Source organism: Macrotis lagotis, chromosome 8 (genome assembly GCF_037893015.1).
Source record: "Macrotis lagotis isolate mMagLag1 chromosome 8, bilby.v1.9.chrom.fasta, whole genome shotgun sequence".
Lineage (NCBI taxonomy): Eukaryota > Metazoa > Chordata > Mammalia > Peramelemorphia > Peramelidae > Macrotis > Macrotis lagotis.
Genome location: NC_133665.1, coordinates 159,257,351 through 159,279,329, shown reverse-complemented (window position 1 = coordinate 159,279,329; position 21,979 = coordinate 159,257,351). Strand labels below are relative to the sequence as shown.

Sequence of the window (21,979 nt, the reverse complement as noted above, 5' to 3'; positions counted from 1 at the left end):
AGGTTTTTACTTTGATTTGTCTGAATTGACTCCCTCCTCCTCAGTGAGCTCTATCCCTTTGCTCCTCTGATAGGCCAGCTCTTCATTTTTGCTAAGTTGAATTCATGATTTTGTACAATACTTACTCCATCCAATTTATATAATTGAATGAAATCATTTGTTATAATTAGATCCTAATTTGAGAGATAGCATAGTATAGGCACTGGGTCCCTGGAGCTGGAGATCCAGAGCTGTCTGGCTTTGCTGGTAAGAGTGTTGGTTGGCTGTGGATGACCAATACATGTGGACCTCAGAGGATTATTGACCAGTAGAGCTGAAGGGACGTGCCAGAGTCACAGGGAGTGAACTGCAGAGGCAAGATTTGAATTGTGTTGTCCCATATCACCTTCTTCGGTACAGGTTGTTATTTGAAGACATCTGAAGAAAATTTTCTGCTAGCCTCCACAAATGTATTATTCTTTCTTGCCTTTTTCTTGGGCAGGAATGGATTCATTTTTGTTTTCACATTCTCATGATCTCATGCTTAGTTGGCATTTAAGAAATGCTTGATTGAGTCTTGGATTTTAATTTTCTTATATTTTCTAATATCTTATTAGTTGCCTCTTTACATTAAATGTAATTTTTAGAAAATTGGTGCTTTTTGTTATATCACGTTCCTTTACATGAATATCGAGAGAGAGAGAGAGAGAGAGAGAGAGAGAGAGAGAGAGAGAGAGCGAGCGAGCTTTTCTTTGGGGACATTTAATTAAAAGGCATAGAGAAGGGAAAGCAAGGGTCATGTGTAAGAAACAGTGACCACGTCACTGGATTGTAGCATGCATGGAAATGACAAACAGAATTTTGTATTTAATTCTAAATGTAACTGGGTGGCTCTTGATCTTTGATAGGGGAGTAACATGATCACTTTGGCATATGAGTGAAGACTGAATTGGAATGAAGAGTGTCTGGTGCAGAGAGACCAAGCAGAAGGCTATTGTAATAGGGTGTGAGATGGTGAGGGCCAGTCAAGAGAAGAGGGATGTTTATAAAGGCTGAGTTTGGAAAGGAGTTCAATGTGACAAACTTACCTGGGACCCTGTGAGATGGGGAAGATGATGCTATTCTTGGCAATAATAGGAAAGTTGGGGAAAGGGGTGGTTTTTGGGAAAAGATAATGAGCTCTTTTGGACATGTTGAATCTGAGATGTTTATGGAACATTCAGTTCTGGTTGTCCAAAAGGTACTTGATGGGTACTGGAGCTCAGAGATTAGGGCTAGATATATAGATCCTGAGAATCATCTGCATAGACCCAGGTGAAGATCTATCAACAGAGACTAAAATAGATTGTCAGGAAGACAAACAATAGAAGAATGATTGACAGTGTCAGAAGTTGCAGAGAAGAAGGGAGACAGAAAAAAAACACCTTTAGATTTGGAAGTTCAGTTAAATGATGAGGTCATTTAATGATTTGCCTTTCCAAGTCTTTAGCTCAGATGGGGTGGTGAGAAGATAAAGAATAGTAAGATCAACTGAGGGTTTCTTAGGGTTATGGAAGACATGAACCTGTTTGTAGCTAGGGAGAGATTGCCTATTAGAGAAGGACATGGGAGTGTGGTGGTAGAGGATCTGCTGGAGAAGAGGAGGGAATCTAGGGTTCTTGTCTTGGCCAGGAGAAGGGCCTCCTCTTCAAGCGAAGATGGGTGTGAAGGAGGAGATCATTGAGGAAAATTTCTGAGGGATGTGGAATGAGAAAGTAGAGAAGAGGAAGGTTTAATGGCCTAAAATTTTTTTTTTTGGCCTAAAATTTTTAATGAAACATGAGGTGAGTAGGTGAGAAAGGAGGGGGTGCCACAGAAGGCTTGATAAGGGATGCAAATTGTGGAATCATTTCTTTGCTTGTTTGGATAGTGAGAGATGAGGGATGTGTAGAAGGATCACCTCACTGTGGTGAGGGCCCAGCTGTAACCTGATTTTTGAAAAAAGAGGAAGAAAGCCCATTAACTGAATTTCACAGCTGCAGACTAGCTGTGACCAGGCTGAGCTTGACCATTATAATTATTGATGGTTGGTTCCAGTTTCTTTTTTTGTTCTTTCTATTTTCATTGTAAATTTTGTTCAGTGGTTTTACTTCCCTCTCTCTGCCATCAGTTCTTGCAAATCTTCTGTGTCACCAAATTCTTCATAATTTATTATGGTACAATAATTTTCCCTTATTTGAAACATTTTTTAGTATAATCTACCAGAGTTTATATTCTAATAATAAAGCATCATAACAAAACTTTGTGGACCCTTTAATTAAAGTTTAGAAATTTTTTTGAGAATAAAGTTAAAATCACTGATTTGCAGATCCCATTCCATATCCTTTTCTGAAAAATTGAAAAAAATTTTGCCTTTTTCCCAAAACTGTATTCATTGCCTCAGTTTTGTAGTAATTATCAAGTTTATCACTTCTTGGGACACCAGTGTTTTGTCCTAGATACAAGGTCCAGAACACAATAGGCCTATTCATTGTCTTAACTGTCTCCTAAGGGACCACTTCTACTTTCCCACTTCCTCTAGCCATTTTTGGATGATTTTATTTTATTAAGACAGTGGGATTAAGTGACTTGCCCAAGGTTACACAGCTAGATTATTATTAAGTGTCTGAGGCTGGATTTGAACTCAGGTCCTTCTGACTCCAGGGCCAGTGCTCTGTCAACTGTGCCACCTAGCTGCCCCATTTTGGATGATTTCTTAATGGTGTCACCCAAGGATTCACGTTGTCATTCCTTGGAACACTGCTCCTTTTGCAGAAACAGTCTCTTTCTTAACTACAGTAAAGCTCCAGATGTTCAACAGTCCTTTGATTCCTTTTTTTTAAAATTGATTTTTACTATTTCTTTAATTGCCTAGACTTCCCCCATATTAATTCTTCATAACTTTCTCAGAGATCCTTTATATAATTTTTTTTAAAAAGGAGAAACATTTTAGTAAAACTGTTCAATAAATAGATTAAAAAAAAACCCCTTCTGTTACATGCAAAGGAGTAAGTTGAATAGCCTTCTCATGTCTCTTTTGAGGTCAGCTTTGTACTCTTATTTTAATATATTCATTACATTAATGAATATATTAATTTTTAATTATTTTTTGCTCATTTTTATTTTCATTTGCATCATTGTAGGCATTGTCTATAGTGTTTTCCTAACTCTGCTTGCTTCATTTTGCATTAGTTCACATAAGTCTAAAATCTTTCCATGTTTCCCTTTCTCTATCATGTTCCTCATTTAAAAAAATCTTCTGATGTTATTTCACCTGCCCACACAAGTCAGAATTTCTTTTTTTTTCTCTCTCTTCAGGTCCTTTTTCTTTTCTTCTTGAGGAAGACATTCCTTCTTTGATAAATGTGGAGAGTAAAAATATGTACCTCCTGCTCTTTTTTTTTTTTTTAAAACTTCTCTAGATTGCATACCGGCTTGTACTTTGTACCTGGCCTACCTAGTATTAGCCTACTGTTAAAACCTTCTTGGGGTGCGGAGGGGCAGTTTATCTTCCCAGAACCATATGTCTGTTATGTAGTAGAGACTTTGAAAATGGCATTAGTTTTATTGCATCTCCTTGTTAACATTGTTATTGTTGTCATCAGTGGTTTTCTTTTAGCTCCAGTGTCAGCTTCTAGGATAAAATAGAAACTCTTCTTTTGGACATTTGAACTAATCACATTCTGGCTCTGGCCTGTACATGGTGTCCCAAAAGTCAGAGTTTAAAGTATTGCTTTTAAGCAACTCTTCTTTTACCTAACATTCCAGGTAGAGTCACCTACTGGTTGTTTCCTAGTGCCAGTCTGTCTTCCATCTCTATCCCTTTGGCATAGACTCATGCCTATTCCTGGAATATATCACTTTGTAGAAGACTCAAGCTTCCTGTAATTAGTCTTGAGTTATCCTAATCCTCCTTCAGTTGCCTGTTTCTTCTGTCCCTACCAAAATGTTTATCTCTGTGGGGTTTGTATTTTATTATTTTTTTGTTCATATGTTTTGTCTCCAGAGAAATGTAGTATTCTTTAAGCCAAAGATAGTTTCTTTTTCTTTGTATGCAGTGATGGGCTTTTTTGAGTTTATACACAAATCCTTTTTGAATTGAGTTGGATATATGATTGCTTCATATCTATAATTTTTTGTGGCATAATAATAGACTTTTCCACGAATCATCTGCAATAACAACTACTACTATGCATTTATAGAGTAGCTTCTCAAAGCACTTCTAGGTGATTTCTCCATTGGTGAAGCATTTTATTTTACTTCCAACTTTTTGCTGTCACAAATAAGTTCCTTGCTGTTAGTGACTTCCTTTGGATATATAGACCCTGTAGGGGGATTTCTTGGTCAAGGAGTATGAACAAATTAGTAACTTTTATTGTATAATTCTGAATTGTTTTTATCATTTTGGGGAATGACATTCAATCTTATTTATCTGAATGTCAAACTTTGATCAGTTTAATTTTTACAGTTTTTTTATGGTCCATATTTTTTCTAAACTATATCTGCTGATTACTTTTGCATTGATTTTACTTGTGCAGACATTTTCTTCCAAATCTTAGGTGTTGATTTTGTCTTGTCTTGAATTCATCTTCATCTGTAATTGTGTTGTATATGAGCATTTCATTCTGTTAACATTGAATTTTTTCCTGGTGCTACTTGAATAAATTATTCATTTAAATTAATTTATTGTGGTATAAATTAAAAGATGTTGCTCAAAGTCAAGTTTTGACTAAATGATTTTTGGTTTTCTTAGTTATTGTTAAGTCCCCTGTCCTTCACTCTTAACTCCTTCAGTAGTTTAACAAGTTCATCTTGTTAGGATTAGTGGACATTGGACTGCAGAGCACATTTGTTTGTAGGTCTAACTTGCCTTCCTCCAATTAGGGGATCTTTTCTGCTTTTTGCAAAATATTAGATAGTTTTTTTTTGAGGACAGCTAGGTGGCACAGTGGATAGAGCACTGTCCTAGGAGTTTGGAGGACAGAAGGTTGAATCCCGACTTTTGACACTCTCAGTGTGACCTTGGGCAGGTCACTTAATCCTGATTGCCTCTCTTTCAGGACCATTTTCAGACCAGTGGACTCAGATGGCTCTGAAGGAGAAAGTGAGACTGGTGACTTAGCACAGTACCTTCTCACTCAAATTAACAAAAAAATTTAATCCTATTCTCAAGTAATAGTATTTGAAGCTGTGATGAAATGAATTTATATTATGTTGTAGTGATTGGGGATTGGGCAGGATTGGTATCTTTAATGATATAATCCGGTAGTTAAGTTGTTTCAATGAGCTGTGCTTTCCTTAGTATATGAACGTCATTTTCCCTGACACAGATTGCAGCTCTCTGGTGACTTGGAAAATGATTATGAATTCTTGGACCAGAATATCTTTATTCTTAGGTCAGTAAGGTTCTGAACCTCTTTGAACCAGGGTGGTCTTGTCATTAGGTGAGGGGTTCTAGTAGTCCCAACTCTGCAGCTTTGTGCTGTTCTGTTGCCAATGGACTTCAGCTTGGAGTCCTTCCACTGAATTACTTAGCATTAGAATGGGACTTAGCTGGAGCAAAATTGTGGGTAAAGGGGAGAATATTTTTCTTTTCTATTGAATTCTTTCATATTAAAGTTATAAATAAATGTAATAATCTGTATAGCTTCAGATATTGTTTGCTTTCTTTTTTTTTTAAATTTTAAAATCTGATGCACTACTTTGGTATTTCCATTGAATGGAAATAGAATTTAAATTCAGAAATAAAATTTGTCATTTATATTTACATAATATTGGAAAATATTTACATCTTAACACCTTGTAAATATTAGCCCATAAATGCCTAGCAATCTCATGCAAAATAATTTTTTAAAAAATACCTTTCATGTAGATCAGTGTTTCTCATACTGTGCTTTAAGGAATCCTGAAAACTCAAGATTTTAAAAAATTGTTGTTTGTTAATTTATGGATATTAAAAATAATAATTTTTAGATGGTTTTATATTACAAAGGTTTTAGCAGTTTTGTTTAAACTGAATGATTCTGCCATCAATTGTCTGGACTATTCTCTCTTTAAACATTGATTTAATATTAGAGTATGTTATTTACTTAACTTTTTTTTTAGCAGTTAACAATCTCAAAGGTCATTTAATTTTTTAAAAGTAATATGTATGAGGGATGACTAGGTGGCGCAGTGGATAGAGCACCAGGCCTGGAGTCAGGAGTACCTGAATTCAAATCCGACCTCAGACACTTAATAATTACTTAACTGTGTGGCCTTGGGCAAACCACTTAACCCCATTTGCCTTGCAAAAATATAAAACAAAACAAAACCTTAAAAGTAATATGTATGGAAGGATTTGTAACATATATGAATAAAAAGAAATAATTTTATCTCTGCTCTCAAGGAGAATTGTCTCCCTCATACTAATGGGGGGGGGGGAGAACTACACATTAAAGAAAAGGTCATTTGTTGGGTGGGTGGGTGGAGAGGTCTTTGACTGGGAGGCCTAAAACTGATTAGTAAATCTGATATCAGGGCTGAGGGTCTCCAGAATTAAAAAGCAGTGTGATGCTAAGCCCAGGTGATACTTTTTCCATATTATCAGAGTTGTATTCCATTTCATCCAAGCTATGGGAGTAGTAAGCATCCCTCACTAATTAGGGATCCTTAGACCAAAGGAGGCATCAAAGAGGTAAGGAAAAATGGTGGGAGTGGGTAGGAAGACAAGTTGAACTACAAGGTCTTCATGGTCTTGGTTCAGATTTTGCTGACAGGTATTAACTGGGACCTAAGCAAGTCAGTTCCTCAGTGCTCCAGGCAATCTTCCTAAAATGGCGTTATAGAATGGTTGGTTGGTACTAGTGAAATCACAAGTTCTTCTCCCTCCCCCCATTTGAAGACTCTTCTTTGCTGTTTTTTTTTAGTTGAAATTTTATTTAATTTTTCCAATTATAAGCAAAGTTGTTTTTCAGCATTCATTCATTTGCAAATTTATGAGTTCCACATTTTTCTGATTACCCTCCCTTTCCTTCCCCTTCTCCATGGTCACAAACCATCTGGCAAAAGCATGTATAAACATGTTTTATGTATTTCTATATTATTTATGTTATGAAAGAGGAATTAGAACTAAGAGGAAAGGAAAATAAGCATGAGAAAGAAAGGAAAAAATATTTTTTTTTTCATAAATAATTGTAAAAGAGTGAATACAAGTGTACTTTGTGGCATAGTTTTTTCTCTGGATGTGGATGCCATTGTCTATAGTGGGTCTCTCAGGGTTGTCTTTGATCACTGAACTGTGGAGAAGAACTGCATCCATGCTTCTCTAAAGTCTGATCACTCAGAACAGAAGGACTCCATACTGTTCATATACTATATAACTTGTTCCGCCATTCCTCAATTGTTGAACATCCCTTCAATTTCCAATTCTTTGCTATCACTATAAGAGCGGCTATAAATATTTTTGAACATGTAGGGCTTGTCTCATTTTTTACGTTTTCTTTTGGAGGATATCAACCTAATATTGATATTGCTGGGTCAAGTTTCATTGCTCTTTGAGCATAGTTCTGAATTGCTCTCCAGAATGACCAGTTCACAATTCTACCAACGGTGCATTAATGTCTCAATTTGCATTTTTTATATGACTGTAAATAACTTTTTTTCTTTAGCTGAAAAATGCCTGTTCAAATCCTTTGACCACTTATCAATTGATAAATGACTTGTAATCTTATACATTTGATTCAGTTTTCTATTTTTAGAAAGGATTCCTTTATCAGTAACACTCACTGTGCAAATTGTTTCCCAGCTTTCTGTTTTATTTGTGCAAAATCTTTTAAATTTAATATTGTCAAGAATCATTCATTTTTCAATTTCTAATGTTTTCTGTTTCTTGTTTGGTCATAAACTCCTCTCTTCATAGATATGATAAGAATATTTCCTGTACATTTTTGATCTACAGTATCACCTGTATGTGTAAGTCCTGTACCCCTTTTGACTTTATTTGGGTATAGAATGTGAGTGAGATATATATAGGTCAATGCCTAGCTTTTGTCATTCTGTTTTCCAGTTTTCACAATGGTTTTTGTCAATTAGTAAGTTCTTATCCCAGAATCTAGTGTCTTTGAGTTTATCAAACAGTAGATGATGGACTATAGTCATCTAATATTTTCTTTTGTACCTACTCTAATCCACTCATCCATTACTCCTTCTTAACCAGTACATTCAATTTTGAAGACTACAGCTTTTATATAGTTTTAGAACTGGTACAGCTAGGCCACCTTCCTTTGCAATTTTTTCATCAGTTCCCTTTATTCTTTTTTTTTTACGTTTTTTTTTTGTAAGGCAAACGGGGTTAAGTGGCTTGCCCAAGGCCACACAGCTAGGTAATTATTAAGTGTCTGAGACTGGATTTGAACCCAGGTACTCCTGACTCCAAGGCCAGTTGGTGCTTTATCCACTACGTCACCTAGCTGCCCTTCCCTTGATATTCTTGATCTTTTGTTGCTCCAGATGAATTTTGTTACTGTTTTTTTCTAGTTTTGTAAAACAGTTTTTTGGTAGTTTGATTGGTATGCCACTGAATAATTTAATTTGGGTAGAATTGTCATTTTTATTATATTAGCTCCATAAGCGATCCTAACTGAAACCATGAGCAGTTGACATTTTTCCAATTGTTTACATCTGATTTTATTTGTGATTTTATTTGTGTAACTGTGTTCATACAGTTTCTGGGTTTGTCTTGGGTGGTAGATTCCCAAGTATTTCATGTTGTCTACAGTTATTTTATTTTATTTTTATTATTTTTAGGTTTTTGCAAGGCAAATGGGGTTAAGTGGCTTGCCCAAGGCTACACAGCTAGGTAATTATTAAGTGTCTGAGGCTGGATTTGAATCCAGGTACTCCTGACTCCAGGGCCGGTGCTTTATCTACTACGCCACCTAGCCGCCCCTCTACAGTTATTTTAAAAGAATTTCTTTTTTTATTTTTTTGTTCTTGGGCCTTATTGTTTATATATAGAAATATTCATGATTTATGTGTTTTTTAATATTCTACTTTGTTGAAGTTGTTGTTTCAAGTAGTTTTTTGGTTGATTTTCTAGGATAAGATGATAGTATAATGCTTGAAGAAAAATGTGTTGTATAATGTGGAAATATGTTGTTACTTTTGTTTGTAACCCTTAATAAGTTCAGTTCATTTCTAACAGTTCTTGCCTTCTAATTGTGCAGCACATAATCATAATTGTTTGTATTGTGACATCTCTCAGTTTATACTTTTAACTCTCTCTCTTGACACATGACCTTCTTTATAGTCATTCCAGCTTCCTTTCCACAGGAGACTTTTTTTTTGAGATATAAGCACTCCCTTGATTTAGGAAAGGTTTTAGGAGTACTTATTTTAGTCTGTTGATTTGCTAGCAACTTTTTCTAGAACGTGATAGAAAACATCATTAAAACAGATTTCTAAAGTCATCCTAAGGCATAATACTTCTCATCAATTAAGTATCCATGTGTATATTTATGTTCATGTTTGGATTTAGTTGACAGTACTGGTGTGTTCAGAAGGGATGTATAAAGTTGAAGTTTATATCTGTTCTTGATTGTTCTTCATTAGTAGAGGAAAGAGTGGACGACTTAGTTTGGTATTTATAATGCCTCTTTAGTATTAAATGTATACCGTGTCATTTTATGCGACAAAGTTGTAAACTTAGATTTAAAACAAAAAACTTGCAGATTTAGACACTTGAAATACTCTTGTGGAATGCCTATGATCTAAAATAATCATATGACCATTATTCCTTTTGTCAAGTAAAGACCCGTTGACTCCTGTTTTACCTTCTTGGGGAAGTCAAGAATTTCAAATATCAGGTTTGGTTTAAAGAATGATATGCCTGTGCCTACCCTATTTATGCATCTCCAAATATGACCAATATTTTTGTTTAGCCATGTTCATTAAGGATTTTACTCATTTGGCATCATTTATCATTTTCCCCTCACTCTATCTCAGTCCTGTTATAGATTACCTACTACTACATAAACCTGCCGATGCCACTTTACTTCTTTGAAAAATTGGAAATTATATACAAAAAATTTTCACTTAATGTCCCAACTTTAGTTATTAGTAAAAATACTTGTATGAGTGCACATAAAATCTTTTTTTATTTTATTTTTTTTTTAGTGTTTGTGAGGCATTGGGGTTAAGTGGCTTCCCCAAAGGCCACAAACAGCTAGGTAATTATTAAATGTCTGAGGCCGGACTTGAAGTCAGGTACTTCTGACTCCAGGGCTGGTGCTCTATCCACTGTGCCACCTCGCCACCCCACATAAAGTCATTTTTAAAGAATATATAGTGTTGGTTATTTCAAAAGGATGAAATTCTGGTGTGATTCTTTGTGCTTCTTTTTTTGGAATTCTGATTGTTTATATGCATTTTTACCACTGTGGAGATTATTAATCATTATTTAATTGTGAATATTATTGGAACACAAGACAAAAATCATACATACAGGAGAAAAAATAACTTAATTTTGGTTTTTAATTAATTTTGCTAAATATTTAACTTTTTAAAAAAGATTTCAAATCATCCAAAGGTTAACTACTGGTTTGTCAAGCTTCTTCATTGGTCATGTTTAATTTTAGAAACTTTTCCATATTAGTAGTTAAATCTGTGTCTTTGGGACTTATTTTAAAGATAGTAAGTTAATTCATCATGGTATGTCCTCATATTATTGCTGATGCTGTTTTCTTTACTGCAATATCAAGAAATAATTTCTTTACTGCAATATTAAGAAGTTCCAATTAATTTGGAGAAGTTCCAATTAATTTTTTGGGAATCTTTTGAATTCTGAAATCTGATTTTAGCAGAAGGCTTGCTCATCTAGGCACTTTATTACTTAGATCAAGAACCATTATTTCTTCAACTTATCCCTTGGCTTGTACTGTAGGCAGTTTCATTATTTATTTATCCACCTATCCACCTATCCATTTATTTATTTATTTATTTATTCATTCATTCATTTATTTATTCTTGTTTTGTCCTTTACATTTTATTGTGATTTATGGGATCTCTTTAAACTTTTTATCAAAAAATGTGCTATTTCATACATGGTAGTTTTTATCAATCTTTTTTTTGGCAAAGTTTTGAGATTTTTTTTTTTTTTTTTTTGCAGTGCAGTGGGGTTAAGTGATTTGCGCAAGGTCACACAGGCAATTATTAAGGATTTGAACTCAGGTCCTGCTGACTCCAGAGCCAGTGCTCTATCCACAGTACCATTTAGCTACCCCAAGGTTTTGAGTTTTACAATTTTTCTCCCTTCCTTCCCTCCCTCTTCCCCTTGACAAAAAGCAATCTGATAGAGGCTCTATATTTATAGCCATGCTAAAACAGATCGATATTGACCATGTTATGTGAGGAGAATCAGACCCAAATGGAAGAAAACATTAGAGAAGAAGAAAATACATAAATCAACTTTAAAAAATTGAAGATAATAAGCTTAGGTCTTCAGTCAAATTGCACAGTTCCTTCTGTGGATGTGGATGGAATTTTCTATCACAAGTCTTTTAAAATTGTCTTTGATTCTTGTATAGGCAGTTTTATATAACTTCCTTGTCCTGTACTGGTGTGCTATAAGTGTTGCCTTCTGTTGGAAGTTCACTAATTTTAATTAGGATTTTTTTTAAAGCATCCTCATTAGCGTTTATATAGTTTTTCACAGATATTTAAGAATTCTCTTTCAGCCAGGAACTTTGTTGTTTGAAAAAGAAAAAAGTGAAGGATGGAAATTCTTTAGAATTTGGTCAGCAAAATAATTCGTATTTGAATGTGTAGAAAAAACCAAAATGTTAAATTTCACTATTCTCTGGAGTCTTTATTAAATCACCAGAATTTTTCTGTAGTTTATTTTTATGAAAAATTTTCATCATGGATTTATTTTAATAGCAGAACAACAAAATAAGCCTAGGGCATAATTCAAATATAGTGTATGCTTTAGTCTATCTTATGCCTTCTATACATATGGCATCAGAGAATTAATGCTTTATTTATAACTTTTTTTGACATCTTTGTGGATGACTTCAAAGTTGCATCTTCATTTCTAACCTCATCCCAGACTGTATTCTAAATGTCTGCAGAATTCCTCCACTTGAAATTCATCAGCTACCTTTACCAATCCATTCTATAGACTACCTCCAGCTTTGTCCCCTGTCAAAAGCTTCATCTTCCTCCCTTTTAGATAGTCATTGTCTAGTTCAGTAATTCTTTCTTCACTGATCTCAGATTTGTATTCTTTCCTTCTCTTTCCTGCAGGTATGTTAAAGTAGTTTCCTAGCAGTTGTTCTGCTTCAGTGCCTCTTCCTTCCATTCATACTGTTTACAGATCAAGTTCAAACTGTTCTGCTTAGCATTTAAATCCCTCTCCACCTGCTTGTAGCCTATTTCTTAAACATTTGTGTTTTCCATTTGCTTTTATATGGCTGTGGATTATAGAGCACTACAATCTTGGAACAATAAAAATTAGAAATAACTAAAAAGAAATGGAAAGGTGCATGTTGGGTGTGTTGTTACTGGTGATTTGCACAAAAGAATTGTTAATTATAGATTCAAATAAATTTAACAAAAAAAGTGAGTCAGGACAGTTACATATTGAGATGATTTGATTATTTGGGGAACCCGAAATTATTAAGAGAACCAGAGAAAGACTTCCAACACATTGGATTGTGGAGAATTTATGGAAAGATGTGGGCAAGAATAGCACAAGAGGGAAAGATGTGAATGCATATCATTCTGGTACCTCAGTTTCTGTATCTGTTCTTTATTCCCTCCACTTGCCAAGGTAATCCTTATGCACTAATTGTTGTCCGGTCTCCATACATACTGCCCTTTATGCGTGCGAAGTTTATTCTCATGCTGTGGTTCTCATTTCTTTTTTCTATATCCTGCCTATACTTTTAAAAACCCACCTGAAGCCCTGTTTTATTCATGAAATATTCAGGAGTCCACCTGTGGACATGATTCTGACTTAACTCCTAACCATTGTATTTAAAAAAAGTCTTATTTTTAATTGATTCATTTTGTAATTCTCACTTTCTTTTACTAAAATAATAAACTCCTTGTTGCCATATGTGACATTGAAGTTTTTTTACTTAGTATAGTAGACATATAGCAGGCACTTCTTAATTGTGATTTGACATCCTGTAGCCGCTGCTCACTAAGTGAGAGAGCAAAGTGGGTTTTAATCTTAATCCTTGCTCTGCTCCTACTTAGACTTTTTGAACTTCATTTATTCCCTTGAATGGGAATGTATGATTCCCTAGGTCCCTTTCATTTCTAGAATTCTGTCTTCAATATGTGATATATATATATATATATATATATATATATATATATATATTATATATATATATATGATAAAAACAAGCAAAAAGCCCTTTAAATTCTAAACTTATTGTAACAAGTATATTACTAAGGCAGAAAAACATAGCCTCTTCTTGGTAGGTTGTTTGGGAACTAAGGCTGACATGGTCACAGAGATGAGATTTGAGATGAGATTCTCAGAGTCTTAGTAAGTCTTTGTTTTACTTATTCACTCAGTTGTAAACAGTCTAAAACTTTTCCTGTCAAAAACCAAAATATCCATAATGTAAGTGAAACATAATTCAATAGAATCTAAACACCACTAATTCATTAGATTGTTTCTAAGGGCATTGCTTCTAGAGATCTCAGGGTGGGTGTCAGTAATTCAAGTAGGTTTGAGTGATCATCTAGCCTCAACTCTTTTGATTTACTAATAAAGAAACTGAAGTTTTGAGAGGTTGTGACTTAAAGCTCTTAGTCAGTAATCCAGGACTGCCTGGATTTCAATCCAGGCTGTGAGTACAAAATCTGTGTGTTCTTCTTAGCAGTTTCCTTCATTCCCTCCTTACCCCTCTTCCCACCTGGTCATCCTGGAACAAGAACTCTTGTCTTGCTGACTGGGACTAGCACTTCACCCAAACAGGTGGTAGAGTAGTGCCTCGATAGGCTCTTAGAGAATATCAAGAGGGATGAAGGTGTGGTTGGGAAATTGGTATTAGAGCTGGAGGGGAAGAGGATGCAGAATATGGGAGGGGTATAAAAAGGATGGGTTTCTGGGGTGGAAAAACCAGGAATAAAAATTCCAGGGAGATATATAATGAGTCACAAGAAGTTAGAACAGGTTGCTTGATTTTTTTTTTCCTTCCTTGATTCCTTCTCTGTTTGCCTGGACAAGTTCTTGATGATAGAACTTCGAGATAAGGAGCAGAAAGAACATCTGTTATAGTAAGCAAGAATGTCAGAGAAGAGATCTGGAGGAATTGGTGGGGGTCTTGGAGTAAAAAGTATAATCAATAATTATAACAGTATCAACAACTAATATTTATATAATACTTTACACCTTGCAAGGGCATTTAGGTGGCATCACTGTGGAGTCAGGAGGATGGGAATTCCACTTCAGACGCTTGATACATACCAAGCTGTCTGACGTTGGGCAGGTCATTTAACTCTGTCTCACATCCAGGGCGTTCTCCAGTCATCCTAATCCATATCTGGCCCAGATGACTCTGGAGGAGAAAGTAAGCACCCCCCCCAATGTAATTCACATGATTGTCATGATATCCCCTCCCTGATGGCATGGTCTTCTTCAAGAATGAAGACAAGCATCATAAAGCTTGAAAAATTTTTATCATGTGATTATCTCATTTGAAATAAAATGACCACAAAGTAGAATTAGATTGAGCAGGGTCTTTCTTCATAATTCTAGCTGATATTGGTATCACTTTAATAGGAATCCCTGTCCTTGAGGTCGAGATGAAAGATATGAGAAATCATGGGTTGGGAATTCCTTGGTAGTGGAGGCAAGTGTGTTTGGGTTGGCCGTGGTAGAGTTGTATTGGTTTAGGGAACTCTTCTAAAGAGAAGAAATTTATTCTACAAATGCACCTGCTCTGTAACTCTTTGTCTTAGTTGCTAGACCACAAAGAGGTTAAATGATAGCCTGGGGGAAATCATATACTCAGTACTTTGACTGTCTGTCCTCTTTGTTAACCAACTTTTTTCCCTTTAATGTTTAAAATAAATTTATTTATTTTTGACTCTTGCAATTTCCCCCCAGATTTCCCCCCCCCCCCCCAGAAGGCAATCTTTTAGCCTTTAGTTGCCAGGTTTTTACCAACTACACCACCTTGGGTTTGGTTTTAAAAGAATTTGATTTCTAGGAAGGGAGAGGGATCTTTGTTCAATGTTGGCCATCATTAATAGTTGAAATAAAGATATTTTCTGATTAATTTTTAGATAATTAAGAGAGTAAATTCAAGCAAAATATCCTTGTGTATTCTGATTGAGGTTTTAGAATTTTCTTTCTTATTAATATAAGGTTAGCAGAAAAGTAATTTAAGATTACAATGAACTATACTGTTGAAATTTTTTAAGCTTAATGTTCATCTTAAATAGTTATTCTAATTTTGAAAACAAATTTTTCCTTTCATCCAACAGCTTTTCAGAACTGTTATTTTGTCCAAAGTAAAGAATAAATGTAGAGCATAATTTTCAGATTAGAATTTATGAAAATATATCACATTTAATACATAAACTGTTAAAAGAAATGAGGAAGATTTGTGTTACTAGCTACTAAGTTACAGTTACTAGCTGCATGATCTTGGCCAAGTCATGGAATCTTTCTGAGCCTTAGTCAACTCTAAGAACCTAAATTATATACTGATTGTGACCTGCACCAGCAAAAACACAGTAAAAAGTTTATCTTCTGGGAAATTAAAATTTGAATAGAAATAGTTAAAGAGGATTTTTTAAGGCAATGGGGTTAAGTGACTTGCCCAAGGTCACACAACCTAGGCAATTATTAAGTATCTGAGACCAGATTTGAACTTAGGGCCTCCTGACTCCAAGGCTGGTGCTCTGTCCACTCTACCATCTAGCCTCCAGATGATTTAAAAAAAAATTGTTGAAATGGATACTTATATTAACATTCATTCTGCCCTGTTTTGGCATGGTAGAAAATAGTTTTTTAAAATTTTGTGTGAGGAGTTTAAAAATTTAATAATTTCTTTTAATTTTTCTGAAATTAAAGAAGTCTTAAAGCTATCAAACCTACCAACTCAAAGCACTCATCTGATCACTGATCTAAATATTTATTTCCTGTTTCCCCATTATCCACCAAATCAATGAAACGTTTCTTCAGGTCTTTTTATGTTCAGGGGACTGTGCTTAGTGCTGAGGATACAAAAAGAAGCAAAAGAATGATTCTCTTCCCTTCTTCCCTGCCCTTAAGACTCTTGCAGTCTAATGGAGTATTTTTATCATCTTTAAAATAAAATAAAAGAGAAATTCAGAATCATAGACCTTCTAGAATTGAAAAGGGCACCTCAGCAACCTACCATTAGTTGAATCCATATCCATAAAGAATTCCCAAGTCATAAGTGGTCATCCAGCTTTTTCAAGGCCTCCACTGAGGGAGAGCTCCACTACCTTCCCTTGTATCACCTTCTGGTTTTGCCCAGCTCTGATTCTGAGGAACATTTTCCTTCCTTTAAGTCTAAAATTGGCTTCTTTGCTGCTGGTTTTGCTTGAGGAGACCAAATAGATTAAGTAGAATCAATCTCTTTTTCCTATCATATCATTTCATATTCTTAAAGACATCTACTTCATATTCTTTCAGACTTCTCTTCAGGCTTTCAACTAACCCTCACATGAGGCCTTTGACCATCCTGGACATCCTCCAGTTTTATCATTTTACTTTGTGGATTGTAGTTGCTGTCTTTTGTGCTCAAAGAGGATCAAAATGACATCACATACTAGGGTCTCTGACTGTGGCTGATCAGACCACTGTGAACTTGATAAGTTCTACCACAGGTCGGGCATGAATAGGCAAAAATGCCCAGAACAAACCACAAATTCTAGACATTCTGACTACAGCAGAGAGGGACAGCATACCCCTCAATATTTCTGAAGGTTTGCTTTCAGATCAAGTCTTTGTGCTTTCTTTAACACTATGATGTCATTGAGATTGCTAGGGCTTTTGAGCACATCTTCCTCTGTCGTGACCCACCAGCCTTTCCACCTTCTGCTTCCCTAGGTCCCTAGGCTCAGAAGAACCCTCTCTTGTCTTTTAGAGTTTCTAATCATCCTTCCAGGTTCAGTTCTAGGGACTTTCCTAAGCTTCACGAAGCCTTTGGTTATTAAGGATCTCTTTCACTTAAATTACTTTGTATTTATCCATGAACATGTTAATTTCTGCTGCTTTAGTACAATGTAAACATGTGAAGGTGACATCAGGGAGGTGATGCCATGTCAAGCCCATGGATTGTATTTGAGTGAGGGAGGCCTGTGCAAAGTCATTAGTCTCATTTTTTTCTCCAGAGCCATCTGGGTCCAGTGTCCAGATAGGAATCAGGAGCACTGGAGATGGCCCTGGATACCGGGAAGTTAGGATTAAGTGATTTGTCCAAGGTCACACAGCTAGTAAGTGGCAGGTGTCTGAGACTGGATTTGAATTTCTGTCCTCCTGACTACAAGGCCAGTGTTCTATCCACTGCACCACCTAGCTGCCCCCACCTTAGGTAAAAGATTTTTATATCCCTAATAACAAGCAGTGGTATGTTGCATATAGTAGGTGATTAATAAATGTTTATTTAATTTAAATCTTCCTATCACTTGCCACTTTTTCCTTCCTTCTGTCCAGGATACCTTACTTTCTTCCTTAAAAATCCTTTTCAAATTGAGAATAGATGACTATTTACTTATAGTCTTCTTTGCTTATATTCTGTTTTTAAATATCAGATGTGAATATCACTACTTGGTGTCACAGTGGATAGAGCACCAGCCCTGGAGTCAAGATTACCTGAGTTCAAATCCAGCCTCAGACACTTAATAATTACCTAGCTGTGTGGCCTTGGGCAAACTACTTAACCCCCATTGCCTTGCAAAACCTTAAAAAAAAAATAGAGAGTAGAAGACTTAGGGATGTAAGGAAACAGTACTCCCCTTTAGAACCCAGTACTTTTTCTTTCTTTGTTTCATAAACTATTTGTGGAGTGAGTGTTAAGTAAATGTGAAGTAGAAAGGCATAGGTAAACATTTGTAAAATGGAAAGATAATTGACATACAGACATAAAGCCTTGTTAAGCAGTAAAAATATATAAAAATTAGACAGCTGGTGGTGCAGTGCATAGAGCACTGGCCCTGCAATCAGGAGGACCTGAGTTCAAATGTGTCCTGAGAATAATTTACTTAGCTGCAGACCCACTGAGGGGAAGGCCTGGCCCTGGAACTCCTCAGGCCTAGGGATTTTGACATATGGAAACTCCCTTCATCAGTGCAGGTTAGAAATTACGGCTTTTGAAATTTTTTAGGGAGATTATATCCAGTATCCACTATTGTGTGCATATATGCTTTCAGTCTTAGACATCTATGTTTGTATATTTGTTATATGTGTGACTATGTATATACATTATATATATATATGTGTGTGTTTATGAAGTCATGTTCTTTTATTGAATTTGTCACAAGGTACTTTAGTTTTAAATGCTGTATTTAAATTGGGCTACTTAGTGATATTTGGTGAAAATACCTAAGGAAAATCTCCTTGTAAAAGGTCTTAAGTATTGGTTTTTTTGGTGCTTTTTAAAAAAGAGGGCACCATATGTAATGCAAAGATTGATGGTTTTTTAATGGAAATGAATACACACAAATTACAATTTATAAAACTGTTCAAGCTATTATTATTGTAAAAGTTTGCTAGAAGATTCCTATTTTAAAAGACTTTTTTTTTAAAGCTTGGCATAGTGAAAAATTTTGCTTAAAATTAAGGCTGTTGTAGCCAGCTGAAGAATAATCAGAAATTGTAATATTCAGTATTTGTTTACAGAAGTTCATAATATCATTGACTTAAGAGTTGAAAGGGATGTTAGAGATAATCTCATCCAAACCCACCCAGTCCTCATTTTAAGCTCAAGGTAATCGAGATTGATCTGATGACTTGCCAGAAGAACATACAGACGTAGAATAATGTGTGAACTTTGTATCCACATCCTTGCTCTCCAAATCCAGTGTTCTTTCTCCTTCATTTTTTTCCCCCTTTGTTTTCAGAATAGAATAAGATAAAAAAAGTTTGGAGTAGCTGGTGATTTTTATCCTCATTTACTATAGAGAAGGTGACCTATAAGGATTTATACAGTATGAGAGGAATAGAATTTCTTGTAATGTAGTTTTTAGATTTCTTTCTTCAGTTTTTCCCTCTATCACCTCACAAGTGTTTTAGAAGGCACTTTAGGACATACATTTAGGGTTAGAAAGGAGCTCAGATTGGTCATCTAGTCCAGTCTCCTTTTATAGTTGATGAAACTGAGGTACATGTGGTCAAGGGACTTGATCCAAGATCATGTGGAGGCTTTGTGCTTTATGAGAAAAGGGTGGAGTAAATGGTTTGGAAAGGGACTGATTTTATTTATATTGAGGCATTCTAAATAGAGGCTTAATCTCAAACTGTCTTGTTTCTATTCCTTTCCTCCAGATACTTAATAAAATCACTTAAACAAAATTGCATCTATTATTCACATTTCATTTTATTGTTTCATCTTTGATTCATTGAAAGGATCCCCATAGTTTTTTTTCTGATGTCTCCCTTTCTCCTCTCACAAAGTTAGGAGGCTATGGGGGGATATGACAGTGTGAGATTGCTGAATGGAGATTGGGTGAGTTCAGTGAAGATTAGCATGCAGTGCATTTTCAAGTTTTATATTACATGATATATTTCTTTTTTTTTTTGCAAGGTAAATGGGGTTAAGTGGCTTGCCCAAGGCCACACAGCTAGGTAATTATTAAGTGTCTGAGACCAGATTTGAACCCAGGTACTCCTGACTCCAAGGCCAGTGCTTTATCCACTACGCCACCTAGCCGCCCCCTACATGATATATTTCAATGTTTTAAAAATAAGTGTATTAAATATGAGGTAAGACTATAATAGGTAGTGAAGACACCAATAAGTGACACCATATTTGTTTTTTTGCATGTATTTTCAGAAGTATTTGTTGAATAAAATAAAACATTCTTGTTTTAAGTGATGAACTAGACCCTGTAGATTAATTTATGGATTATATAATTTGCCTTAAATTCTCTACAACTCTTTAAATTTAAAATTTGTGATTAATTTTGTTGCTGCTTAGTGTACTGGTAAACATTTGCACTGATGAGGATACAATTATTGAAAATTATTTAGATAGATATGAACTTGATTTGAAGCAATTTGGACTACTGAGTCAGAGTTTCAGAATGCCAGTTGGAAGAGAACCAAGAGGCAATAGTCCAACCTGGTCAAATTGGTTTGAACTGCATTTTGCTTTGAAGAAATCTGTATCATTTCCTCCTTATTATTTTGTCAACATTTATGTTGAATCACTGACAACATGCAATTTTATCTAAATTATAAAAATACTATATTTTATTTTTATTTTTTCCATTCTATTTATTTATTTAAGATTTTATTTGAGTTTTACAATTTTTCCCCCCAGTCTTACTCCCCTTCCCCTCCCTCCCCACGGAAAGCAAGCTGTCTGTCTTTAATTTGTTTCCATGTTGTACATTGAAGATACTGTATTTTAATTGTTCTTTTTTTTTTTATTTAAACTTACAGGATTCAGTGGTCCCAATTTAAAGGCTATTTTATTTTCAAATTGGAGAAGGTAATGGATGATTTCAGAACATCAGCTCCTGAACCAAGAGGTCCTCCTAATCCTAATGTTGAATATATTCCCTTTGATGAAATGAAGGAAAGAATTCTGAAAATTGTCACTGGATTCAATGGGTATGCATTTTTAAAATACTATTTTAAAACTTTGAATTCATAATAAAATGTTAACTGTTTCATTAAGTTTTGCTATATCTAAATTTTTTTGAATTATAGTTGCCATTTAGAATTCTAGATTTTGCTCCCTAGAGCAGCTTCACGTGAGTGACCTAATATGAGCATCAAAATATATGAATTTTATTTTCAAAACAAATGTTAATGACATCTTTTTTGGATTTTATCCTATAATGTAGTTTATGACAAATGTACAGTTTAATTTAAAACTATTTGCAGTTACCTCATTTTTCTACTCAAAATGCATCACAATCCTTTATGAAGTTAGATTTTACAAAATGTATTCATGAAACAACAGTAATAAATAGAAGTATTAAATTGTATTTAACTTAAAGAATTTTATTCTTGAATGATAACTGTAACATCAATGTTTTTCTAGTTTGTATAGAACGTGTAGCTTATAATAATCATGTGTAAATTGAAAAAGTTCCTTACATCAAAGTTAATATTATAACTTTTATTTACTGTATTTAAAAGTTGTCCAAAGTAAATTTTCTGGAAGGTGACAAATTTCAATCTTATTTTTAAAAGCACATTACATATTTGCTGCTTTGTGAGAAGTATCACTGAAGCCATATTTTGTTAAAATAAAGCTGATTTTTAAAAAAATGGATGTCTTCTCTCTTATTTGGTATAGAAATTTTAAATGATTTTCTATAATAGCAATTTAAAAGGCTTTGTCAAGTAGTAAAAATATTTAGGGATTTGAATTTTATAAAATTAGATTCATCACTAACAAAGTTATTTTCCTTTATGTCTTTAAAATATTGGTTTTGATGAGTTAATGAACTCTTAAATTCCAGCCTTGTTGTTATTGAAAGAAGTTTCATCCATGAGGATGGTTGATTGAACATTAATGTCCCTAATTGTTTTTAAGTAATAAATAGGGTTGAGATTTTGACTTTTTCACTGATCTTCACTGAATGCTTTAGGTTTGTTAAAAATTTTATGGTTTATGTCTTGTCATTAATCATGTGGTTTTTTTTTTCCAAAGTCCATCTTCAGATTACATTTGATAGTGGCAGAAGTGGGTGAGATGGGTTGGGGATACACAACCCTAACTCTTGAAAATAGATCTCTAGAAAGAACGAAATCTTATATTTTAAATCCATTATA

The 21,979-nt window shown here is 34.7% G+C and overlaps 1 protein-coding gene across 2 annotated transcripts in view; it reads left to right on the top strand.

The window, feature by feature from the left end:
- The window catches only part of PPP4R2 (protein phosphatase 4 regulatory subunit 2), a 54,551-nt gene that overhangs the window by 18,246 nt on the left and 14,326 nt on the right, over window positions 1-21,979 (top strand). For both annotated transcript variants that reach the window (XM_074198715.1, XM_074198716.1), the window contains one exon: window positions 20,636-20,806. In XM_074198715.1, the coding sequence (XP_074054816.1) occupies window positions 20,636-20,806 (171 nt within the window). The remainder of the gene's footprint in view (window positions 1-20,635; window positions 20,807-21,979) is intronic.